Here is a 27982-nt window from a genome sequence, read left to right on the forward strand (position 1 = left end):
CCCACTCTTGCCACTCAAAGTCAGCCACTATGCCACCTGCCGGTGTTGATTTGGAAAATTTTAATTTAGTTTCCTGCATTTTAAGTACTAAATAAAATTACTAGCCTGTGCTTATTTAAGATATTTATTTTACTTTGTCCCTTATAACACTTAGTTTAAAATTTATCTTAGCCAATATAAACTTGGTGAATATAATTATTCTTCTCAAGTAAAATTATGTACCAATTAAGTGTACAAAACAAACAGAAATCCAAGATGAGCTAATTTACAAAATGTCTTTAACTCCACTGCAAGGCAGAATGAACTTGTTTATAGTTAGTTAGTTAGTTAGTTAGTTAGATATAGATATATTTTTTAGTTTTTAAAATTAGGTTTCTTTTCACCTGCCTGAGTGTAGGTCACCTAAGCTTAATTGATGCTTCGGGCTGCTAACCAAGACAATAAGAAAGTGATAAATCTGCCTGCAGACGGGTATCAGGAGTTAAGATGTGTCCATAGATTATATTCAACCTTTGGAGTCACCTATCTTTTAATCCTATCATCTATTAAGTTAGTTTTACTCTAACTCTAAAAATTAACTGTTTTTTTTTTTTTAAGTATGCATTTTTCTTTTAAAGGTTTTTTTAGGAAATCCTCATGTTTGTAACTGTTCCACGTTTCTGAAAGGAGGGGAACTTTGTAGACACATCTGCTGGTGAGTAGCTGTAATGAAGACCTGCCACAAAGGCACGTCTTGGTATATTGCCTTTTTCATAATTTGAACCGAAAGTAAAAGAAATTTGTTGTTGGGAGGTAAAAGGCTATAGATAAAGGTAAAATGGCTGTACTTTTTCAGCATATTTTGGGGTATTTTATTTCATTCTGAAAATTAAAGTTTAACTTGAGAAACATACTACCACCTCTGCAAGGTTTAAATGTTAATATTTATAATATGAAAAATCACTTTTTAGATTCTTATTATGTACAAATGTGAAACCTAACTATAAAACAGAAAAAAAAAAAAACCCTCCGTGATTCAATAATAATAATTATGTTCTCACTATAGGATTTCTATTTGCTGTCAGTTAAAAATAAATCCCCAAATACATTTTTATTTTTATTCTTTCTGCTGGGTGCATTGTTTGTTTTCTTTGTAAATGTAGTACAACAAACAAATTAATAACAAAAAAATCATTTTTTTTTAATTTTTATTACTTTTTAAATTTTTTAAATGTTTATTTATTTTTGAGAGTGAGAGACAGAGTGTGAGCCAGGGAGGGTCAGAGAGAGAAGGAGACACAGAATCTGAAACAGGCTCCAGGCTCTGAGCTGTAAGCAGAGTCCGCTGTGAGGCTCAAACCCAGGAACCGTTAGATCATGACCTGAGCCAAACTCACTCAACCGACTGAGCCACCCAGGTGCCCCTCATTATGTTTTGTTTTTCTATTATGATATTTTCTAATGTATTATTTTTATTTTCAATAAGCATTTTACTGTGAATCTTTCAAGACAATAGTAGGACTACACTGAGAATTACTTCTGTTGAATCTGAAAGTTTTCCTCTAGTGGCAGAACCTACTTGCAGGGAAATCCCAAAAATGAAAATTAAAAAAAAAAATTCTTTTCATTCAGTGTTTGGAATTAGTTTGGAATTCTTTCCATTCTTTCCATTTTTTTATTCTTTCAACTCATTTTGTTTTACCTATCTGTAGGTAAAACAAGTCATGAATATATGAACAAGTCGTGAACTGTATAATTATATACGGTTTGTGACTGAAATTGGAAGGTAAATCAAATCAAACTAAAAATTGAGAGAAGTGTGTGTATCTCACATTTTGAATGCTTTTGTTTATAATTAGAAAAAATATATATATGTATATAGCTTTGTTTCCAAAGCTTGTATTTACCAAGCTTTTGTTGTTTTATTTTGATCAGTTTTCATTGAACATTGCTACCAACAGTTTGCTCTAGTTAGCATAGAAGATATTTAAAAACTTGCAGTTTGGTTTTAATATTAAAAATAATAAGTTACGTTTATTAGAATAGTTTTTTTTCATTGTTTTAATGCTAGCTTCCTCAGGGCAAGGGCCTTCTGTTCTCATTTCTGTATAATGTTACCTGGTTTTTACAGTATATTAACCAAACTAAATGGAAATATAATTCAAGTATTTAATACACTAAAGTTTATTTAATACACTTATGTAAGAATTTTATATGTATTTCTGATTTTAAAAAAGTCACGTTCCACTTCAATTGGCAATATTTGAAGTACTTTTTCTGTCATACATTCAAGTGGTATATGCAGGAAAACAGTATTTGGTACTGTCTACAAAATTACTCCATTTTCAGGACTAAGAAACTTCTAGGGAAGTTTAAAGCAATTACAATGAATATCTCCTTCCCTCACTAACCTGTCTCCGTGAACAATTGTATATTATAAAGAAATACGTGGACTGTCTCCGACAAATCTCTTAATTATATGTCTTTCATTTTCATTTATCATACTTTTTTCGTATATGCTTACTTTAAAACATACATTTAACTACTATTTTTGTATGAATTTTTTATTTTAATTTCAGTACAGTTAACTACTATTATAACAGAAAACTGATGAGAATGTTAAGTTTATTTATAACACCATCAGCAATATAAATTCTATAATGCTACTCCTAATCTAAACTTAAAATATATCTTTTTAAGTTATGTCATAAATAAATATTTATTTTGGTCTTCCACCTGTGAATATTAGGGTCTTGTTGAAAAAATTCAAGCTTCCAAGAAATCATGAATGTAAGTTGTGTTTTCTTTTTTTATTATTTTGAAGTTAACATATTTAATAATTTTTTGTTTAGACATATTCTAAAGGTAAACAATTATTTTCCTAGGCAATGTGACAAGTACCCATAGCTCAGTTTGTTACATTTAAGACACTTGGCACATTTTTCTTCCTTAATAAAAAAATGTAACTTTATATGTCATTTCAAATTCAGAGGCACTTAACAAAAAAAGGGATGAAACAATAGCCAGTTATTCTGAAGGCAAAATTTCCTTCATGTGTTCTAAGCAAAGATTCACAGTGGTTTCTAGATGTAAATTTAGAGGTAAATTTACTTTAATTACAGGAAAAATAAGAAATGTAATTTTTTTAGATCCCAGCAATAGACAGTTGACATGGCACATAATTTCATTCAAAAATGTCTAGTGACTGAAATTTATATGCAAAAATATAGATATAAACATATATATTTAAGAGTAAAATAGTTTTTTATGACAGTACTTAAATTGAGTTTAGAGTCAAACATATAGTTGTATAACTTTAAGTTCTAGAGAATTCAAAAATAATTTTGCTATAGGTCATTTGGATTTATAGATTTTATTTAAAAAAGGTATTGTCATTATGGAATTGTTCCTGTAGTCATGTGGTTATTTGACCTACAATAGACCCATCTAAGAACGAAATGGCAAATGTATTGGGAAATGTCTGTAATATTCATACAGAAGTAAAGTAATAATCAGTTTTCCATTTTTTTCAGTTCAAAGAGTATTGGTTTTATTTAGCCAAGTTCAGTCCCCCCCCTCCACTATCAAATAAGTACAATCACAGTAAACATTTAAAAGTCGTACTAGATAATAAATGAATATTAGTGTCTCACAGGCACTTTTCCTTTGTATTCTTCTCTCATTTTACACTTCTCTTATCAACAAAGCACTATTTCCAGCTGCCTTCAGAGCAGCTCAGGTTTGGAGTCCCGCAGACATTTTAAATACCAAATTTCCCCCCATTTCTGCTCTCTTCTTGTATCCCCTATCTCATATATTGGCTTTCCTTTTTCTTTAGTCTCTCAAACTAGAAACCTTGGGATTCTCCTTGATTTTTCACCTCCTGATTTCTTCTCTCCTACCTCTAGTCGTTTCATAAATCCCGTTCATGTTGCATTCTCCCTCCTTCTCAACAGTGTTCTCGTCTCTCCATCCTCATTCTCACCTTTGTCCAACCTTCATCAGCCCTTCAGAGTCTTCTAGAGCCTCTTTCTTTTCCGTGCCTGCACTTGATTTCTTCCTCCTTCACAGTGTAGACAAAATTTTCTTTCTGAAATGTCACTTAATTCTCTACTTCATCTTCTCTCCCAATCCCTTCATACACAATGATTGGGTTGTGTGATATTACATAGATTGTTTATTTCTCTATTTCTATATTTTACCCACCTGAAGTTAAGTGCTTACGTCCTCTCCAAATCTTACTTGTTCTCCACACTGTTTTACATCTCATTTTCACAAGCTTCCGTACTAGTGCTGTCTAATAGAAATACAATGCAAGCCACATATGTAATTTTCTAGTAACCATATTACAAAGAGTAAAAAGAAACAGGGAAAGTTAATATGTTTTAATTTAATCTAATACATCAGAATATTACATCAACATGTAATCAGTTTAAAATGTGCAATGTTTTTGATACTGGCTTCAAAGTCTTAGTATTTTATACTTACAGAGCATTTCATTTAGGTACTATATTTTCATTGGAAATATTTGATCTGCATTTAGATTTCATAAAATAGTTGAAAAATAGATTCATGTAATACTCAAAGTGTTACATACATACTTATAAATTTTTCAGTAACTATATATTATGAGTTTTCAATTTAAATTTAAATGAAACAAAATTAGAAATGTAGTTTTTTTAGTCACATGAACCACATTTCAAGTGCTTAGTAGTCACATGTGGAATGGCTACTCTATTAGACAATCCAGCTCTACACAACCAAATTCAACAAATATTTAATGTACTATGTATTAGCCAGGAGCCTCTGTTAGATACTTCTTTATAAACTGAAAAATGAATATTAACATTTGTGGAGTTTTTCATTTACAGAAATAGGAATTTCATATGGATCAACCTAATAGCTAATATTCTGTTCTCCTTTTTACTTCTTTTTTTTTTTTAATATTTTTTTATTTATTTCTAGGAGAGAGAGAGAGACAGCGTGAGCAGGGGAGGGTCAGAGAGAGAGGGAGACACAGACTACGAAATAGGCTCCAGGCTCTGAGCTGGCAGCCAGCACAGAGCCCAACGTGGGGCTCGAACCCACGAACCGCGAGATCATGACCTAAGCGAAAGTCGGACGCTTAACCGACTAAGCCACCCAGGCGCCCCTCTCCTTTTTACTTCTTAAAGGCAGAAACCATGTCTTGTTCTTTTTATAAATATCAGTCTATGGTAGGCAATTTTTTTTAGTGTTTTTTAATGTTTAATCCTAAATGTTAATTTTGAAAAATATATACTGCCTACGAAAATAAAAGATCTTTCATATCTCTGTATTTAAAAGTAGTTTTGGTCAACATTGAGAGAATCCTATTTGCACAAATATTCAAAAAAGTAGAAGTCTTAGTCATCTTAAAGTTCATCATTTAAATGAAAGCTAGAACAGGAGTGCCTGGGTGGCTCGGTCAGTTGAGCAACTGACTTCAGCTCAGGTCATGATCTCACTGTCCATTAGTTCAAGCTACGTGTCAGGCTCTGTGCTGACAGCTCAGATCCTGGAGCCTGCTTCAGATTCCGTGTCTCCCTATCTCTCTGCCCCTCCCCTACTCACACTCTGTCTCTGTCTCTCTCTCAGAAGTAAACATAAAAAACAATTTTTTTAATGAAAGCTAGAACAAACATACAAGAAAATTAATTTAAAGAAAGCTATAATGGTTATTCATTTGGATTATGTGAGTGTTTTGAATATCATTCATAGATTCTTCTAAACCAAATCAGGAAACAAATATTTGCGTTCTAATGTTGCATATCAAAAACAATCGGCCTTTATTTTTGAAGATTTACAAAGATGATTACAAAGGAATTTTATTATAAAGACGTCAGTTTTTTTAACATGGGGCATTATTTTTCCCATCACCCAATAAATGTTTTCCAGCAAAACCTACATTTATCACCTAATAGGTTCTTCTAAATACATCTATTTTTTTTTTTATAGTTTACTTTTTAATAGGGAGCTGAGGGACAAAATAGCTAAGAGTCAAAAACATATCCTTCTCTTCATTTTATAAATGTTGGCATTAAAGAAACTTTTGGTTTATCCAACTCCCCTCTCTTCTTTTATAAGGAAGATTCTAAAAGTTCCAATGCTAACAGCAGTCAAAACCAAAAGTATAAACTAGATTTTTACCTCTTCTCTTCTCCTTTTTCTCTTTTTCTTTTTGTCTAGTAAATGTCATCTGTTCCTTTTTTTAATTAAATATTTACAGATAAAATAAGAACCATGATTAAGAAAAAAATTTTAATTTCCACTACAAAGATACAATAAACTTTTCGGCTTCTGTTTTCCTTTATTACTTTATGTTTATTTATGCCTAATAGTCCATGGGAATTTTGTCTTCTCCTTTTATCACACACTATTACTTTATACCCATTTTCAATGCTGTGTAATCTCTGCAATTGAAGTCATCAATGGCTAAATATGGTATATCATAAATTATTTAAGATTATTCTATTGTTAGGCATATAATTTATTTCTAACTGCTTGTTATATTCTTTGTACATGAAGCTTTCTCTTCTTTCAATCATTTGTTTAGCCTAATGTCTCATTAATGAGATTTTGGAGTAAAAGTATTAATATTTTTATGTCTGCCAACTATATTTATTGCCAAATTGGTCTTAAAATACTTTTGCTCATTTGCAATTTCAGCTACATATCAATTTTCTGCTAGTTTTGGTTTAGGATTCATGTTTTACGTACATATTATTACTTTTTTTTTTTTTACAAATAGTTTATTGTCAAATTAGTTTCCACATAACACCCAGTGCTCATCCCCACGAGTGCCCTCCTCCATGCCCATCCCCCCCACCCCTACATCCATCAGTTACGTACATATTATTACTTAAGCATATAATGAAAGACATGAACAGAATACTCAAGTCCCAAAGAAAATAATTTTAAAATATGTAGAAATATTTTGAAATGTTAATAATATTTCTATGGTATTAGACAAAAAGTTTGTCCTACGAAACATGAAAAAATGCTACATACAAGGTTCAATGTAATCTGTTCATTCCTAGCAAATTAAATAAGTTTCCATTCTTCCGTACATCTAACATACCCTTAGAAGATCTAAAATACCTTCGTATAACTTTTTAAATACAGGGGTGCCTGGGTGGCTCAGTTGGTTAAGTGTCCGACTTCAGCTCAGGTCATGATCTCACAGTTTGTGGGTTCGAGCCCCGCATCGGGCTCTGTGCTGACAGCTAGCTCAGAGCCTGGAGGCTGTTTTGGATTCTGTGTCTCCCTCTCTCTCTGACTCTCCCCTGCTCACACTGTCTCTCTCTCTCTCTCTCTCTCTCAGAAATAAATAAAACATGCTTTAAAATTTTTTAAATAAAAAAGAAATAACATAAGGCAACAAACATAACATTTCATTGATTTACTATTGCTTATTCAATAGGTTTTACTCTGTGTCTGTGCCTCATTCTTATTTTAACTAATTTTCTTTGATGTTAATGAAACTGAACGTCTTCCATTGTCTTCTGATAAGATTAGCTGTCTTGCTCTTCTCTATAAAAGAATATTCTTTCATAGTCTCATACATTAATTTTGTAAATTAATTTCAAGAGAGTTTTTTTCTGTTTCATTTTCCAAGTCATGTTATACCGCATCAGATATTTATGCCAGCTCCTCTTATGAACTTTTATGTTTCAATGATTCTACTCCCCTAGGAAATCTTTATTCCCAAAAGCACAATTTTTATTCTTCATTTTCCTCCCCATCTTTTTCAGATAGCAGATGTTGCTCTGTCTCTGTGACAAATAGCTCTCATCCTCCAAAGTAATGGTTAATTAAATTATGTTACCTTCTTACATTCCACCTGCCACTCCACCTCATACAAGGAACAGAGATTTCTATATTCTTCTATGTGTTTTCAGTATTCTTAGTGTTTAATTTGGAAGCCTTTTCAGAAAAAATGAAGGTTTTTTACTATCTTGCAAGTATTTTTAAAATTTATTGGCTAATGTATTAAATATATTAAATAATATATAAAATGAATAGAATTCAAGGGTACCAATAACAGATGGCATTTAAATTATGGCATGTTAAGGAGAGAGAAAAGGAAAGGAGCCTGGGATGGAGTAGGAAATAAACAATCTAGGGTTCTCTGATCAAAACTAGATGTATTAGAAACAATTTCTTATAAGGACAGCAGGATGGAGAAAATTCAGAATTCAAAGAATGCCCATCTCAAGGTTATAAGCAACAGTACCAAATAGATTATCCAGAGAAATACTGACCAAATCTGTGAAAGATGTGGCTACCAGGACACTCTTGTAGAAACATGAAAACCAAGACAGGAGAGTAGCTACATTGAGTCTTGCTCTTCTGTTAACTATTCATTTATTATTCATCTAACAAAGATTAATTTCACTAACTATTCAAATATCCCTGTTTCCCCTTTATGTATTTGTGCCCATTTCTTTTGATTCTATCTTGATAAAATATGTGTTTATGGACAAGTTGAACAGATTAAAATCTAAGACAACACCAATCCAAGAATGAACACTAATATAATTAATATAAAACCTTTATAATACAAATTTGCACTGACTCTTTTCAGTTATAAGAAGAAACAAGATAATGTCCATTCATTTTTTTATGTTTATTTATTTTTGAGAGAGAGAGAGAGAGAATGAGCAGGGGAGGGGCAGAGAGAGAGGGAGACACAGAATCTGAAGCAGGCTCCATGATCTGAGCTGTCAGCACAGAGCCCAGAGTGGGGCTAGACCCTATGAACTAAAAGGTCATGACCTAAGCTGAAGTCAGATACTTAACCAACTGAACCACCCAGGCACCTCCATTCTTTTTATAAATGAATACAAGAAGTGGTAAATGTCAGTGTAATAATTCAGTCAAAACTGTCTGATATGTGAAAGAAAAGTCCAACTTTCAGCATAAGTTAATTACATTTCTGTATCTCTAATTTTGCCACTGAATTTTAATACTCTGGGATTCTTCACAGGTGCTTTGCAGTTAGGTCTCGTGGAAGGAGAAATCAGTGACTTGCTTCGAGGGATACATCGAGTTCAAACTCCACAGCAAGGAACAAATGATGAAACTGTGCATGTTGAAGAAGATGGACACATTAAACAGAAGGAAATTGGTTCAGATGATATCTGCTCTATTTGTCAAGAAGTACTTTTAGAGAAAAAACTTCCTGTCACATTTTGCAGGTGATATGTTTTTTCTTTCTCTTTGTTATTGAAGTATAATTAAAATACAGCATTATATTAGTTTCAGGTATACAGTATTATGATTCAATAATTCTGTAGAATACTTAGGACTCATCAAGATAAGTATACTCTTAATCTGTTTTATCTATTTCATCCATTCCCCTACTCACCTTCCCTCCAATAACCACCAGTATCTTCTCTGTATTTAAGAGTCTGGTATTTTGCTGGTTTTTTTGTTGTTGCTGTTGTTCATTTGTTTTGTTTCTTAAATTCCACATATGAGTGAAATCATATGGTATTTGTCTTTCTCTGGCTGATTTATTTCACTTAGGATTATACCCTCTAGGTTAATCCATATTATAGGAAATGGCAAGGTCTCATTCTTTTCTATGGTTGAGTAATATTTCATTCTGTGTTTGTGTGCATGTGTGTGTAAACCACACCTTATTTATCCATTCATCTATTGATGGACATTTGGGTTGCTTTCATATCTTGGCTATTGTAAATATGCCGCAATAAGCATAAGGGTACATATATCTTTTGAATCCATGTTTTTGCTTTCCTTCAGTAAATTACTTTTAGTGAAATTACTAAATCATGGTAATTCTGTTTTTAATTTTTTGAAGAACCACCATACTGCTTTCCACACTGGCTGCACCAGTTTGCATTTCCATCAACAGTGAATGAGGGTTCCTTTTTCTCCACATCCTTGCCAACACTTGTTATTTCTTGTGTTTTGTATTTCAGCCATTCTGACAGGTTTAAGGTGATATCTCTTTGTGGTTTTCATTTGCATTTCTCTGATGATTTGTGATGTTGAGCATCTTTTCATTTATCTATCAACCATCTGTATGTCTGCCTTGGAAAATGTTCAAATCCTCTGCCCATTTTTTTGATCAGATTATTTGGGGGTTTTTTAGTGTTGAGTTACAAAAGTTCTTTTTTTTTAAAATATTTTTATTTATTTCTAGGAGAGAGAGAGAGAGAGAGAGCGTGAGCAAGGTAGGGTAAGAGAGAGATGGAGTAACAGACTCTGAAACAGGCTCCAGGCTCTGAGCTGGCAGTCAGCACAGAGCCCGACGCGGGGCTTGAACCCACAAACCGCGAGATCATGACCTAAGCGAAAGTCGGACATTTAACTGACTAAGCCACCCAGGCGCCCCATATATTTTGGATATTACCTCCTATCAGACATACGATACTTGCAATATCTTCCCCCCATTCAGTAGGTTGCCTTTTGGTTTTGTTGATGGTTTCCTTTGCTGTGCAAAAGCTTTTAATTTTGATGTAGTCCCAAATGGTTTAATTTGGCTTTTGTTTTCCTTGCCTGAGGAGACATATCTAGAAAAAAGATTCTATGGCTTCAGTCAAATTACTACCTATATTTTCTTCGGGGATTTTTATGGTTTCGGATCTCTTGTTCTTTAATATTTTAGAGCAAGAAAGGGAGAGCATGAGCAGGGGGAGTGGGAGAGAGGAAGAGAGAGAATTCCAAGCAGGCTCCATGTTCAGTGCAGAGCCCAGCACTGGGCTCGATCCCACAACCCTGGATTCATTCTCTGAGCCAAAAATCAAGAATTGGATGCTCAACTGACTGAGCCAAACAGGCAACCCCAGATTTTATATGTAGATCTTTAATCCATTTTGAATTGATTTTTGTGTATGGTGTAAGAAAGTGGTCCAGTTCCATTCATTTGCCTATAGCTATCTAGTTTCCCCAGAACCATTTGTTGAAGAAACTGTCTTTTCCTCATTGTAAATTTTTGCCTTCTTTGTTGTAGATTAATTGACATACAAGTGTGTGTTAATTTCGGGCTCTCTATTCTGTTCTGTTGATCTGTGTGTCTATTTTACTGTTTTGATTACTATAGCTTTATATATATCTTCAAACTTGGAATTTGAAGTGCAAGCTTTGTCTTTCTTTCTCAAGCTCTCTTGGGCTATCTTTGCTATTCCGTTCAAATTTTAGGATTCTTTGTTCTAGTTCTGCAAAAAAATGTTGTTTGTCTTCTGATAGAAATTACATTGAATCTGTAGATTGCTTTGGGTAGTGTGGACATTTTAATAGTATTAATTCTTTAAGTCCTAGGGCATGGAATATCTTTCCATTTGTTGTGTCATCTTCAGTTTTCCATCAATGTTTTTTGGGTTTTGGGGGGTTTTTTATGTTTTTTTAATTTATTTTTGAGAGGGAGACAGAGAGACAGAGCATGAGCAGAGGAGGGGCAGAGAGAGACAGAAACACAGAATCTGAAGCAGGCTCCAGGCTCTGAGCTGTCAGCACAGAGCCTGACTTGGGGCTTGAACTCGTGAACTGTGAGATCATGAGCTGAGCTGAAGTTGGCCGCTTAACCGATTGAGCCAGCCAGGTGCCCCATGATCAATGTTTTATAGCTAGGTTTATTCCTAAGTATTTTGTTAATTCTGATGCAATTAAAAATGGATTTTTTCTTCATTTCTCTTTTTGCTACTTCATTATTAGTATACAGAAATTTAACAGATTTCTGTAAATTGATTTTGTGTCCTGTGAACTTAGTGAATTCATTTATTAGTTCTAGTGGGTTTTAGTGGTGTTTTTAATATTATGTATAGTATGGGGCACCTGGGTGGCTCAGTTAGTTAAGCGTCTGACTTTGGCTCAGGTTGTGATCTCGCAGTTCATGGGTTCAAGCCCCGCATCAGGCTCTCTGCTGGGTGCTAGCTCAAGAGCCTGGAGCCTGTTTCAGATTCTGTATCTCCCTTTCTCTCTCTGATCCTCCCCTGCTCACGCTGTCTCTCTCTCTCTCTCTCTCTCTCTCTCTCTCAGAAATTAAAAAAAAATTTTTTAAATACTATGTATAGTATTATGTCATTTATAAATACTGAATGTTTTATATCTTCCTTACTAATTTGGGTGTCACTTATTTATGTTAGTCTGATTGCTGTGGCTAGGACCCTCAGTATATATTTAATAAAAATAGTGAGAGTGGATATCCTTGTCTTGTTATTATCTTAAAGGAAAAGCTCTCAGTTCTTCACTGCTGAGTATGATTTTAGTGTGTGTTTTTTATATATGATTTTTATTATATTGAGAAATGTTTCCTCTAAACCTACTTTGCTGAGAGCTTTTTATCATGAATGGATGTTGTACATTGTCAAATGTTTTTTCTGCATTTGTTGAGGTGATCATATGGTTTTTGTCCTTTCTCTTGTTAATGTGACGTGTCATGTTGAGTTATTTATGAATATTGAACCACCCTTGTATCCCTAGAATAAATTTCATTTTATGATGGTGAATCATTTTTTAATGTATTGTTATTTTCAGTTTGCTAATATTTTGATGAGGACTTTTTCATCTATATTCATCAGAGAGATTGGCAGGTACTTCTCTCCCTCTCTCTCTCTCTCTCTCTCTCTTTCTTTATAGTATCTTTATCTGATTTTGGTATCAACATAATACTGGCTTCATAGAATGAATTTGGAAACTTTCCTTCCTCTTCTGTTTTTTGGAATAGTTTGAAAATAATAGGTATTAACTCTTCTTTAAATGTTTGGTGGAATTCATCTGTGAAGCCATCTGGTCCTGGACTTTTGTTGCAAGCCTTTTAATTACTGATTCAATTTCCTTTCTAGTAATTGGTCTGTTTAAATTTTCTATTACTTATTGGAAATAGATTCCATTTTGGAAGATGATGTTTCTAGGAAATTATTTATCCATTTCTTCTAGATTGCCCAGTTTGTTGGCATACATTGTTTATAATATTCTCTTATAATCCTTTATATTTTTGTGCTATTGATTATTTTTCCTTCTTCATTTCTCTTTTTTTTAATTTTTTAATATTTTATTTATTTTTAGAGAGACAGAAAGACAGAGAATGAGCAGGGGAGGGGCAGAGAGAGGGAGACACAGAATCAAAAACAGGCTCCAGGTTCTGAGCTGTCAGCACAGAGCCCAGCATAGGGCTCGAACTTATGAACCATAAGATCATGACCTGATCTGAAGTAGGATGCTTAACTGACTGAGCCACCCAGGCACCTCTCCTCCTTCTTTTGTTGATTTTATTTATTTGAGTCCTGTCTTATTTTTTCTTGATGAGTCTGATGAAAGGTTTATCAATTTTATTGATTTTTTTCAAAGAACCAACTACTGGTTTCATTGATCTGTTCTATTGTTTGGGAGAATGGGGTTGTCTCTATTTCATTTATTGCTACTTTAAGTTTTATTATTTCCTTCCATCTGCTGGCTTTGGGCTACATTCTTTTTCTAGCTCCTTTAGTCATAAGGTTAAGTTGTTTATTAGAAATGTTTCTTGCTTCTTGAGGTATATCTGTATTACTATAAATTTCCCTCTTGATCAGCTTTTGCTGCATCCCAAAGATTTTGGACCAGTGTGTTTTCATTTTCATTTGTCTCCATGTATTTTTTATTTTCTCTTTTATTTTTTTTGATTAATCCATTCATTGTTTAGTATCATGTTATTTATCCTCCATATATTTGTGTTCTATTTGATTTCTAATTTCATACTGCCATGATCAGAAAATGTACATGATAAGATTTCATTCTTTCTAAATTTATTGAGATGACCTATAGTGACCTAACTATGACACATCACATTAACATCCTAAACTAAATTTATTGAGATGATCTATAGTGACCTAACTAGTCATGTAGTGACCTAACATGAAGTCTCTTCTGGAGAACGTTCCATGTGTACTTGAAAACGCTGTGTTTTCTGCTGTTTGGGGATGTAATGTTCTGAATATATGTTAGGTCCGTCTGGCCAATTCTGTCATTCAAAGCCACTCCTTCCTTGATTTTCCATCTGGCTGATGTTTCTATTGATGTAATGGGGCATTAAAGTCCACTACTATTATTGTATCATTGTCAGTTTCTTCCTTTATGTCTGTTAACAGTTCCTTTCTGGATTTCGGTGCTTTCATGTTGGGTGCATACATACTTACAGTTGTTCTATCCTCTTGTTGGATTGTTCCCTTTATGTAGTGTCCTTTTTTTCTCTTGTCACAGTCTGTTTTAAAATCTGTTTTGTCCACTATACGCATTGCTACTTCAGCTTTCTCTTCACTTTCCTTTGCATGATAAGTGGTTTTCTAGCTCTTCATCTTCAATCTGCATATATCTTTAGGTCTGAAGTGAGTCTCTTAAGGTGACATACAGATGAGTCTATATATATTTTTTATCTATATGCATTTACTCAGCCTGTGTCTTTTGACTGGAATATTCAGTTGACTTACATTTAAAAGTCATTATTGATATGTATGTACTTATTGCCATTTTGATATTTATTTTATGGTGGTTTTTGTAGTTCTCTGTTCCTTTCTTCTTTCTTGCTCTCTTCCCTTGTGGTTTGATGGCTTCCTTTAGGGTTACACTTGGATTCCTTTCTCTTTATTTTTTCTATATCGATTATAAGGGTGTTTTTTGTGTATGATTGTCATTAGGTTCATATATAACATCCTATGATTATTATAGTCTATATAAGTTAATGTTGCTTTCATTTGAACCCATCTAAAAGCGCTAGGCTTGTAGTTGGGCAGCATCAGTAGTCACTCTCAGTAGTCGCCTGTCTATTGGAGCTGCAGTCATGCTGAACTTCAGAGCACTCTCCTGTGTTGTCACCTTCATTGGTAAATGGAACCAAAAGTCAGACCTGATGCCTACCTCCAGTCCATCTGTTGCGGCTGTTGTTACACCTGTCTGCAGGGTACACTCCTGAGAGGCTTTCATGGGTTGATGGGGCCAGAAGTCAGACCCCTTGCCTGCCCCTAGTCTGTATGCCCATGCTCCTGTTGCACTGATTGACAGGGAAGTCCCTGAGCTGCCAACTATAAGGTTTGGCTGCTGGGATGGTGGGTTCACTTGTGTGTGTAGTTATCTTCTCCTCTCCTGAGAGCAGGAGTCGCTTTGGAATGGTTCTGGTCCTTGGCAGGGCTGCATGCAGAGTGTGTTAGGGCAAGAGCCACTATGGGGGACAACTACTGAATGGAGCAAGTTGGTTGACATGGATCCACAGGATAATGTGAGGGCAGGAAGCACTGTGATAGCAAGATAGGTGGAGAGTGTTTATCTGATTGCTGCAAACATCCAGGTATCTAGCCTATGGGGCTGGGGGGAGGATAGAAATGGTACCCACCAGCCCTTTTGTTCTTGAAGTCTCCTAATGATCCTTGCCCTTCTAGGGCATGTTCTGAAATTAGTAAATAAATCTCCTTCATGTGTACCCCCCCCCTCCCCCGCCATGCTTTTCAAACTGGTGCTTTTATTGCTATATCTGGGCTGGGTTATTTGTTATGCTGGCTCTTTAAGGGTGGGGACTCAGTTTCCTATCATCCTTTGGCTCTCCTAGGCCCTGCTGATGTAAAACCTGGCAATGTTAAGTCCCATTGGTTTTCAAAGCCAAATGTTTTGGGGAATTGTCTTCCCAATGCAGGTCCCTGTGCCTGAGGTGCCTGGTGTGGGGTCTGATTCTCTCATTTCTCCATGCTTGTGGTGTCCCTCCCATGGTGGTTAGCCTCCCCATGGATTGAGTTCTTGACCATGTCTCTGCTCCTTCTACACTTTTCAATGTTGCATCCTCTCTACGATGAACTGTGAAAAGTCTGTTCAGCCAGTCTTTGGGTTGTTTCTAAGTTAATTGCACTGATGTACCTGTTATCTCAGTGTGTCTGTAGGACAAGGTGATCTCAGGATTCCCCTACTTTGCCATCTTCCCAGCCTTCTACATGTTTTTTTTTTCCTTTAGAGATTTAAAGCTTATGAAAAAATTCTAATTTAACATATTTTTTAATTGATTGTTATGAGACATGTTGATAGAAAAACAACAAAAAGCTTTACCTATTGCTTAATTTATATTTAAATGGCCTTCTTTTGATTCCTAACATATATGTAGTAGGAGGTCCTGTTCTTACTCTAAATATTTCTAGGCTACGATATAAAGGGTGAAAATTAAAATCTAACTCCACTTTATTCCCTTCTCCTTTGTCCACTTTAAGCTATTAAGGTAGGATAATTTTCACATTTTTGTTTCATACATGTGAATAAATGCCATTGGCTTAGATGAGTTATGAAGAATTTTCTGAGAGTAAAGATAGTACTTTTTTAATATTATAAACATTCCTTTCAGTTTTTCAAACTCTATCTTTCAACCTAAATAATTCAAATTTGTACATATATACACAAACATTTCTTGAGAGTCTCATATTCATACTATTCTTCAAGACATTGTAAAGGTGGATTTCGATATTTGGGCAACCATTTCCTATTGAATTTCTCATTTTCTTACTCCTGATTGTTTGCCAAAATTTTCATCCATGTAGTTTTTCATATGGCTGCTTCTACTGCATATTTTTAAATTGTTAACTATTTCCCAAAATATTATTTCTCTCAGTAGATATATGTCAGGTACTACCAAAGACTGTGGGATATCTAGGAAAATGAGGTGATACCCCTGCTCTCAGTGATGCCTTTTATTTCAAAAATAATAATTATTGTTATCATTTTCTTTTTGGTCAAGATTATATTTATCCTCACTTTAAAAATGACAAATATTGGGATGGCTGGGTAGCTCAGTCAGTAGAGTATGCAACTGTTAATCTCAGGATTGTGGGTTTGAGCCCTAGGTTGGGAGTAGAGATTACTCAAAAATAAAATCTTAAAAAACAAGAAAAAGATCTTACTGATGCAAAACTTTTTTTACCATCATTTCATTGGAATTGGGGAGAATTTGTTAGGAATTCTGACATATAAATTAAAGCTGATAGATTAATTAGCTAGTTAAAATAGTGTGTATGTTTATAATCCAGCACAGATAGTTTTATTTATATAAATATATATAACTTTGATTTATACAAATGGTAAACTTATTTTATTTCTAACAGGTTTGGCTGTGGCAATAGCGTTCATATAAAATGCATGAAGATCCTAGCTAATTATCAGGATATGATATCAGATACTTCCATGTTGAAATGTCCTCTGTGTAGGAAAGAGTTTGCACCGATGAAACTTATTTTAGAGGAATTCAAAAACTCTAGCAAACTTGTGACTGCAGCTGAAAAAGAACGACTGGACAAACACCTTGGAATTCCCTGTAATAACTGTAAACAATTTCCAATTGAGGGGAGATGTTATAAGTAAGTGTCATCAGTAAAATTATAAACATGTTTTCTAACCTTTTTTTTAACATTAGGAAACTTGGAGCGTTAGAGTACTAATCATTTAGTCCCGGTTCTTCTGTCTGTATGTAGTGTGTTTGCTTGTTCGGGATTCCCAGACTGCTGCTCTGTGTCAGCCTAGTACCTCAAAAACTCTGACTGTTTCATTTTCTTCACTGACACAAGGTATTTGATTTGCACTCCAGTCTAGATTGAGAGTCTGAAATAGCATTCTGTCCTGGAAGCTGGACATAGGCTTGTTGCTTTGACCTAAATGAGTTCCCAAATTCAGAACCTCAGCCTCTAGACCTCTCAGCTTCTATAACTTCCTTTGAACCATCATTGAGAACATTGCCAAAAACTTCCATGATTGAGCTAGAGGGATATTGGCTAGATTGACTGAATATTTAATTGAGTTTCCTGAACTCCAAATTGCAATGAAGACATGTGTATTTTTATAATCTTATACTTCAACGGCAATAAGATAATTATTAGAGAAAAGAATTTTTGTCACTTTTATACTTAATCCCCAAACTTTCCCACAATTGCCACACTAAAACATCAATTAATTGCTATGGTTAGGAAATGTGTTTTAATTAAAATTTTAGCCTAACTGTATGTAAAGAAAATATTTTTATAGTCTTCCTAGAAATACATTATGATGAGACCAATTAATATGTTTTTTAGAACCCTCTCATAAAACCATAATTTTTAATCACTCCTGTCAGCAAATGGTAACTTTTCTGCTTTGAACTATTATAGTTCTTTGTTTTCTCTATGTGTTATATAGAATAAAATCAACTGGATCACTCTAAGTAAGAGTCTTTACTGGAAAATGACTGGCCTGAGAAGGCTCCAAAGGAACATTTTAACTTGAGGAAGAAGGGCAGAATTTTTGTGGAGGTTTAACAGGTATTCATCTAGCATCTGGAATGTTAGTTAAGTAGAATTCCAGAAAAAGGAAGGACTTGATCTTTCATATTAGCAACCATTGTTTTCAAGAGGTACAGATCCAAACAGTAAGAAGCTAACATGTAAAAGAGGGGATTGGGAGGAACAGCTGTGACAGATGAGGACATGAAACAGATACAGTGTAAAATTCTCAGTCCTCATTGTTGCCTGTTCCTCAAATGATTAGTGCCTGACTTTAGTAGCTAATTTCAAATCTTTCTTTTAAGTATTTCATTAATGGTAGTGCACTCCTCTATTACTCTGAGTTTTCTGACTGCCTTTCTGTCTTTGTGGATGATTTTTCACACTACCCCTTGCACAGAAGGAAAATTTTTTCTATACCTTTCTGCGTTCTTTTATCTGGTCTATTAATTAAACTGACATAGGACAGATTAATAGCAGAAAAAACAGGTTTAAATTTGTTTATGCAGGAGCCTCACACTGACATGAAAATTTCAAAGACAAGCAGTTAAGGCTTAGAAGCCATCCTGAGCTGAGGAGAAAGGGGTAGGGATCTAGGTCTTCAAAGGGAAAGAGGACGATTTATGGGAAGATGGGAAAAACAAATGTTTGTCAAGCCATGTGGAGACCATGGGACACAGAGGGGAATTTGAATAAAGAGGCCCTGCTGCGCTCCCTCCAGCTTACCATACCTAGTCCATACTCTTTGTAGTTATCTCCGTTGATAGCGTTCTTCCTGGACTGGACCTCCATCTAGGTTCCTTTGGATAGTTGAGGGGAAGTAAAAAGCTCTTCCAGATTCTTTTGGGCCTTGATTGACTTCAGCCCAAAATAATCCACATGCCAAAGTGGCACCCTCTGGGGAGACTTATTCCAAATACAGGGCCAAACTCTCCACCATTTTGCTCCCTGCCTACCACCCTACACTCTGCTTGGAGAATAATTTCTCCACTTTAGGTTTGGCTCACAATTGCTTACCTCCATATCAGTCCTCTTACATATTAAAGAATGTATTTCAATTATTTGTGACTTCACCCTCATTTCATTCCCTCAGATACTGACATTTTAGTCATTAGCCTCTAAAACTAGGATGGATTGAGTAGAAGACAAACTAGAAAGCTTTTCAGTTCCTTCTTCATTAGAGTTTCACAGTAGAGCTACTTATCTTTTAAGAATTATGTGTGTGTGTGTGTGTGTGTGTGTGTGTGTTGAAATATAGAGATGCCTAATTTTTTCTTGCCTAGCAAAATTAGGTGTATCAAATAAACTGCTCCATTGCTATGATTGGTTATTGTTAATTATTAAGAATCTTCCATGTAAGTATAAATAATAATAATAAATAAATTAGCACATGTGCTTCTAAATGTCTAAAGGACATATTTTCCCAAAGTTCTCATGCAAATAGTTTTCTAAATCTTTGATAACTATTGATGAAAATAAGTTCATTTGATTACTGCTCAGAATATTATTTGTTTGGTGAATATTGCTGCAAGTAAATTAAAATTTTCTACTATTACAAAAATTTTTTGTAAATTACATAAGTTTGAGATAAAGCTTTGGTGGAAAGTGAAGTTTCTGTTTATCTGTTTAAGAACTTTTTGTGCATATACCTTTTTACATATTGTGAGGAAAGAAAGGGAATGTAATTTCTATTTTTAAGAAGTATTCTGCTAAGTAAAGCTTTGCATTCTTGAAAGAATTGGAAAACACTACATGAGAGAATATCCAATAGGCTATAAATCCTGTTGGAATTTAGATAAAGAAAAGAATGAAAGCTAAGGTACTGTGGGAAGAAACAATGGAAGGATTGTGTGGTAGAAAAAATAATGCCCTCCCAAATATGTCCACTTTCTTATGCCCAGAACTTATATATCATAGTGGAATTAAGGTTGCAGGTATAATTAAGATTACTAAACGCCTGACCTTGAAGTAAGATTATTTTTTATTGCCTGTGTCCAATGTAATCACAAGTGTCCTTAAAAGTGGAAAGGGAGGCAAAAAGAGAGTCAGAGGGAGATGTGACTTTGGAAGAAAAGCCCAGAGAGACAAAGCATTGCTTGCTTTGAAGATAGAGGAAAAGACAACAACCTGAGCCAAGGAAGGTAGACAGCATCTAGAAAATGGAAAGACCAAGGAAAGGGATCCCCTTTAGAACCTCCAGAAACAAATGCAAACTTGTTGACCCCTTGATTGTGGTCCCTTGAGACCTATATCAGGCTTCTATCCTACAAAACTATAACATAATTAAGTTGTATTGTTTAAGCTGCTAAATTTGTTGTAGTTTGTTACAGTAGTGGTAGGAAGCTAACAATGGCTGAGACAAGATGGGCCTTGTCCTATTGCCTAATTCCCAGGAAGTTTTAGCAGGATTTTTTCACCAAAATCATCAAAATAATTGGATTTTTTTCTTGTATGTCTTAATCTTTTCCATTTTTAGGTGCACCAAATGCATAGAATATCACTTATGCCATGAATGTTTTGCTGGCTTCTGCCATCTTTCTCACTCCTTTGCATTTCGTGAGGTACAGTTTCCACCTTGAATTTAAATGGTGTTTGTATTTGTCCTGTTGTAAATCTAAGTAAACCTAAGAATAATAAGAACAGATAACACTTTGGAATAGAGATGATCATTTTTTAATAAAAACTTAAGACCATATATTTAGAATTCTTTTTCATAGAGATATACAAGGCAACTAGTTCTCACATTGAGTAGTTTATAAAATCTAACATAATAATAAACATCTGATGACATTACACATAAATCTTAAGTATAGGAATTACAGCCACTAAACTTGAAAATTCATTTTTAAAAAATGTCAACATTTCTAATTGACATAACTTATTAACAACAACTTACGGTTTTAAGATTTCTTACATCAATAATAATGAAATTTTATTTCAATCCTTTGTACTGTGTACTTAGAAGTAAATGTCTCCTGATGCTGAATAATAATGCTACCCTTTACCTGTTAGACAAGATAAAACATCCACAAGAAATTACCATTATTCATTAATATTCTTACCTCAAAAAGTAATGCTATTATAGTAGCTATACAATAGTATATTAGACTCACTGATAATTTATAAATTTTTAAGGTTAAAAACAGTGTTTTAAATATTATTCACATTATGTTGTTGATATGAAGCTGATTTTAATCCACAAAATTAAAAACTTCCATGATTTGCAAAGTAACATCATTTTTACCTATTACAGAAGAGAAATCAAAGATGGATTTCACTAGAAAAAAGATCAGATGGAGCTATACAATATTTAGATACTAAAAATGAGACAGAAGAAAAGATGCCACATTTTCAAGGAAAGCAAGGGTGAGATTCTCAGTGAAGCTTACTTTTCTTTTATGACTTAGAACATTTAAGTAATTTTTCAGTTTGAAAAAGTTTATTCATTCCTTTATTCACTAAGTATTAATTATATCCTAGGTAACATTATTATGCAAGTAAAAAGGAAAGCTTGAGAGTCAGACTGTCTGAATCCAATCCTTGTACAACTGTAATTGGCAGTGTGACTTTTGGGCTAGTTAACTGCTTTGCTTCTCTGCCGCATTTTTTTCATCTTTAAAATGTGGATGGGGTGCCTGGGTGGCTCAATCAGTTGAGCAACTGACTTCAGCTCAAGTCATTATCTCACGGCTCATCAGATCTAGTCCCATATCAGGCTCTGTGCTGACAACTCAGAGCCTGGAGGCTGCTTCGGATTCTGTGCCTCCCTCTCTCTCTGCTCCTGCACTGCTCATGCTGCCTCTCTGTCTCAAAAACAAACATTAAAAATAATAATAATTGATTGGTTGATTGGTTGATTAACTGTGGATAATTATAAAACCAGCCTCATAGAACTTTTGTGAATGTAAAATGAGTTCATGCACACAGCAAATATTCAAATAATATTATCTGTTATTATTAATACTACCAGAGATTCTACTAGGCATTAGGAATATAGTAATTTCCTTAGTAAATAAATGATCATCTAACTAAGTGTAAAATTAAAAATGACGTAAGTTATTAAAAACAGGGGATTTTGATGTTTGTTTTGAAGCGATTGACCTCTAGGGGAAGGAAGTTTTTTCCACCTCATTTCCCCACTATTTCTCCCTCATGGAGGAAGAATGCTGAGTTGATTGGTTGTATTTCACAACCATGATTGGACTGTTTATTAGTGGACAGGCCTTCAGATTTTTTGTCATATTACTTATTAAAGAAAATTAAATGTGCTGTGTATTAATGCATTAACTACACTATAAAATATATACAAAAGAAATCATTTAGAAAGGATGGGATAAAATTAATTTTTTAAAAATAACTTCAGGGTGACTCAGTCATTTAAGCATCTGACTCTTGATTACGGCTCAGGTCATGATTTCACAGTCAGGAGATTGAGCCCCATGTTGGGCTCTGCACTGAATATGGAGCCTGCTTAAGATTCTTCCCCTCCCTCTCCTTCTGTGCCTCCTCCACTTGCACTCTCTCTCTCTGAGTAAATAGATAAGTTAAATAAATAAATAAATAAATAAATACGTATATACATACATACATAAATTCATTTAATAATAATGATAATAATAATAATTTCAGTGAATTTTCCAAATAAAAGTTGTCCTTAGTCTCATTAACACAAAAACACACATATGTTTCTGTCCAAGCCAGTGGATATTTACTCATGTCCTATGGGTGCTTCACATACTTTGCAGACCACAGCTCTTATGGAGCATAAAATAATTTGTGGGTATGTAATAAGCCTGTACAAAGGCTCTCCATCTCAATTTCCTCTGGCTCTACCTAGGTATCACACTTCAACCTATTAGGATGATAAATTGTATAAGTGTTTTTAATAAATTGTAGGTAGAGACAAGAGAACATTAGGATAGAAAAATATTCCAGGCAGAAAAAGTGGATTAAATAAAAGGAAAGAGTTTCAAGATAAGGAATACTTAACCACATTGAATAATAAAAATATACAGGTATTTTGTTTTTTGTTGAAAATTAGATGATCTTGGTAAAAGCAATTTCTGTAATATGATGGAAATATGTCTGTAGAGTGATAAGAAATACAATAGAATATAGAATGCAACCCATGAATCAATGAGTAATTTTGACTTTCAAGTCTGATTATTTAAGAAATACATTTATAAATTTTAATTCCACTGTAATTGACATACAGTATTATATTAGTTTCAGGTATACAATATAGTGATTCAACAATTCTGTATATAACTCAGTTCTCATAATAAGTGTACTCTTAATCCCCTTCACCTACTTTACCCATCCTCCACTCACCTCCTCTCTGGTAAACACCCATTTATTCTCTATAGTTAAGAGTTTGTGAGGTGTCTTGGGTCACCTGGGTGGCTCAGTCAGTTAAGCGTCCAACTTCGGCTCAGATCATGATCTCACAGTTCGTGGGTTCAAGTCCCACATCGGGCTCTGTGCTGACAGCTCAGAGCCTGGAACCTATCTTCAGATTCTGTATCTTCCCCTCTCTGACCCTCCCCTGCTCACACTCTCTCTCTCTCTCAAAAATAAATAAACTTTTTTTTTTTTAAAGAGTTTTTGAGGTGTCTTGGTGGCTCAGTTGGTTTAGTGTCCAACTCTTGGTTTTGACTCAGGTCACTATCTCTTGGCTCATGAGTCCCAGCCCCATGCTGGGGGAGCCTGCTTGGAATTCTCTCTCTCCTTCTTTTTCTTCCCTTCCCCTACTTTTATTCACACACACTCTCTCTCTTTCTCTCAAAATAAGTAAACACTTAAAAAAATGAGGTTTTTGCTTGTCTTTTTTTTTTCTTTGTTTTGTTTCTTAAATTCCACATATGAGTAAAATCATGGTATTTGTCTTTCTCTGACTGATTTGTTTCACTTAACATTATACCCTTCACACCCCATGCTGTCATAAATTGCAAGATTTCATTCTTTTTTATAGCTGAGTAATATTCCAGTGTGTGTGTGTGTGTGTATACTTCTTTTTTGTCCATTTATCTATCATCTTTGTCCATTCATCTATCACTGGACATTTGGATTGTTTCCATAATGTGGCTGTTGTATGTAATACTGCCATAAACATAGAGGTTCATATATTCTCTCAAATTAGTGTTTTCATACTCTGAGTAAATACTCAGTAGTGTGATTATTGGATCATAGGGTACTTCTATTTTTAATTTTTTGAGGAACCTCCATATTGTCTTCAATACTGGGGCTGCACCAGTTTGCATTCCCACCAAAAATACAAAAGGGCTCCTTTTTCTCCACATTCTCACCAACACATGTTGTTGTTTGTATTTTTTTATTTTAGCCATTCTGACAGGTGTTAGGTGATATCTCATGGTGATTCCCTAATGATTAGTGATGTTGAGCATCTTTCCTCTGGAAGTCTTCATTGGAGAAATACCTGTTCATATCCTCTGCCCATTTTTAATTAGATTTTAATTATATTATTTGATTAGTGTTGAGTTGTGTAAGTTCTTTATATATTTTAGATGCTAATAGTTTATCAGATATGTCATTTGCAAATATCTTCTCCCATTCAGTAGGTTGTCTTTTAGTTTTATTTGTTGTTTACTTTGCTGTGCAGAAGTTCTTTAATTTTGATGTAATCCTAATAGGTTTTTTGTTATTTTCTTTTGGTTTTTTTTCTTTTGTTTTTTTCTTTTGTTTTGTTTTTGCTTTCGCTTCTCTTTTCTCAAGAGGCATACCTAGAAAGATGTTCTTATGGCTGATATTTGAAAAGTTTCTGCCTTTGCTCTCTTCTATGCTTTTTATGATTTCAGGCCTCACATTTAGGTCTGTAACCCATTTTGAGTTGATATTTGTGTATGATGTAAGAGAGTGGTCCAGTTTCATTCTTTTGCATATAGCTGTCCAACTGTCCACACATCATTTATTGAAGAGACTTTTTTCCATTGCATATTCTTGCCTCCTTTGTCAAAGATTAATTGGCCGTATAATTATGGGTTAATTTTGGACTTTCTGTTCTGCTCCATTGATCTGTCTGTTTTTCTACCCGTACCATACTGTTTTGATTACTACAGCTTTGTAATAGAACTTGAAATCTGGATTTGTGATACCTCCAGCTTTGTTTTTCTTTTTCAAGATTTCTTTGACTACTCAGTGTTTTTGTGGTTCCATACAGATTTTAAGGTTTTTCTAGTTCTGTGAATAATGCTGTTGGTATTTTTTCTAAGTTTGTTTATTTATTTTGAGAGAGAGAGAACGTGTATGCACAAGTGTGGCAGGGGCAGAGAGAGAGACAGAGTATCTGAAGCAGGCTCTGTGCTGACAGCAGAGAGCCCAGTGTGGGGCTTGAACCCACAAATCATAAGATCATGACTTTAGCTGAAGTGAGAGGCTTACCTGACTGAGCCATCCAGGTGCCCCTGTTAGTATTTTCAGAGACTGCATTAATGCTTTGGATAATATGGACATTTTAACAATACTTGTTTTCCAATCCATGAGTATGGGATGTTTTCCCGTTTCAGTGTTGACACTGCACTGGTTCCCACACACGTCTATGTACCTAGACTGGGGGTTAGGGGAGGGAAATGGTGCCCACCAGCTATTTGGTTCTTAGAATAATCTCCCAAAGATAGCCGCTTCTCCAGCACATGCTCTGAGATTCGCAAATATATCTCCTTCCTGTATATCCCAGGCATTTTTAAAACTGCTGTTTCTATGCTGATCTCAGTGGGGCTGTTTGTTTTGCTTTCTCTTTTAGGGTGGGAACTCAGTTTCTTATCCCTCTGGCTCTCCCAGAATCAAGCCTGTTGATTTTTAAAGTTCCAGTGGTTAAGCCCCACTGATTTTGAAAAGTCGCAAAATTAGGCCCCTCTGGTTTTCAAAGCCAAATGTTATGCGGATTTGTCTTCCCAGTGCAGATTCCCCATGCCTCAATTGCCTGGTTTGGGGTCTGGTCCTCCCCCCTCTATACACTAGGCACCCCTCCCCACTCTGAACAGTCCCACAGGTCTGTTTGGCTCCCAACTGTATCTCCACCCTTCTTACCCTCTTTGATGCAGACCCTTCTCTACATTTAGCTGTGAACAGTCTGTTCTGCCAGTTTTCATGTCATTTTTTGGGTTATTTAACCTGATGTGAGTGTTATCAAGGTGTACACATGGGACAAGGTGAACCTAAGATTCCTACTCTTCCCTCTTTCCTGGAAGTGTAGAAAAATACATGTTATAAGGCTTTAGTTGTCATATTGACTCCTCTGATAGATCTGGCAAAGTAAATTGAAAAGCTTCTGGAAAAAAAATTCACCATTGTAGATGCCACTAAGAACGTTATTCATGGGGAGAGGTCATAATGTTAACATTAACAAGAGTTTGGAAGAAGTTGATTCCAGCCCTCATGGATGACTTTGAGGGGTTCACAATTTCAGTGGAGCAAATAACTGCAGATGTGGTGAAATAGCAAGAGAACTAGAATTAGAAGTGGAGCCTGAAGATGTGACTGAATTGCTGAAGTCTCATGATAAACCTTAAACAGATGAAGAGTGTCTTCCTCTGGATGAGCAAAGAAAGTGTTTTCTTGAGATAGAATCTATTCCTGGCAAAGATGCTATAAAGATTTTTGGAATGACAAGAAAGGATTTAGAATATTACATCAACTTAGTTGATAAAGCAGCTGTAGGGTTTAAGAGTATTCATTAATTTTGAAATAAGTTCTTCTGTGGGTAAACTGCCACCAAGCACCATCACATGCTACAGAAAAAGCATCCATGGAAGAAAGTGTCAGTTGATGAGGCAAACTTCATTGTTATCTTGCTTTAAAAACTTGCCACATACATGTCTGCCTTCAGCAACCAGCACCCTGATCAGCCAGCAGTCTTTAACATTGAGGCAAGACCAGAAAAAACTCACTGAAAGTTCAAATAATGTTAGCACTTTTAACAGTAAGGCATTTTTGTTATAAGCATATACATTGCTTTCTCAAACATAATATTATTGTACACTTAATAGATTATAGTATAACGTACACATAACTTTTATGTGCACTGGAAAACCAAAATCTGCATTTGCTTTGCTTTATTGTGAGACTCACTTTATTGTGGTGATCTGGAACCAAACTCACAGTATCTCCAAGATATCCCTGTATTTGAACTTTGTTCTGAATGACTTGAATAATAGGAATGTGTCTGACCTTTAGCTAAGTTGTGTGTTTAAATATTTATCTATTTTATCAGTTGGTAATGGCATCAAATAGCAGTTAATTTATATTGATCTTAGTTATGTCGTTACGAAAATGGGTTTTGTACTTTTATTTTTTTTAAAAGATTTATTATAAACCAGTGTACTTTCACTAGCCTTATAGCCCTTTGATACTTTTTTTTAAATAGTTTATTGTCAAGTTGGTTTCCATATAACACCCAGTGCTCATCCCCACAAGTGCCCTCCTCCATACCTATCAACCTCCCTTCCCCTCCCCCCCATACCCATCAGTCCTCAGTTTGTTCTCAGCATTCAAGTCTCTAATGGTTTGCCTCCCTCCCTCTCCCCTACTATTTCCCCCCTTCTGGTCCCCCACGATCCTCCGTTAAGTTCCTCCTAATCCTCCTATACGTGCAAACATATAGTATCTGTCCTTCTCTGCCTGACTTATTTCGCTCAGCATAACACCCTCAAGTTCTATCCATGTTGCTACACATGGCCAGATTTCATTGTTTCTCATTGCCATGTAGTATTCCATGGTATAGATAAACCACATCTTCTTGATCCATT

General features: G+C 34.8%; 1 protein-coding gene across 1 annotated transcript in view; it reads left to right on the top strand.

Moving 5' to 3' along the window:
* Nucleotides 1–27982, top strand: part of ZSWIM2 (zinc finger SWIM-type containing 2) — a 37536-nt gene that overhangs the window by 774 nt on the left and 8780 nt on the right. The window contains exons 2-7 of the mRNA XM_039246569.1: nucleotides 618–694; nucleotides 2729–2769; nucleotides 8987–9197; nucleotides 17073–17324; nucleotides 20695–20779; nucleotides 21472–21584. Of these exons, the coding sequence (XP_039102500.1) occupies nucleotides 618–694; nucleotides 2729–2769; nucleotides 8987–9197; nucleotides 17073–17324; nucleotides 20695–20779; nucleotides 21472–21584 (779 nt within the window). The remainder of the gene's footprint in view (nucleotides 1–617; nucleotides 695–2728; nucleotides 2770–8986; nucleotides 9198–17072; nucleotides 17325–20694; nucleotides 20780–21471; nucleotides 21585–27982) is intronic.

Source organism: Hyaena hyaena, unplaced genomic scaffold (genome assembly GCF_003009895.1).
Source record: "Hyaena hyaena isolate Hyena2069 unplaced genomic scaffold, ASM300989v1 scaffold_283, whole genome shotgun sequence".
In the NCBI taxonomy this organism is placed as follows: domain Eukaryota; kingdom Metazoa; phylum Chordata; class Mammalia; order Carnivora; family Hyaenidae; genus Hyaena; species Hyaena hyaena.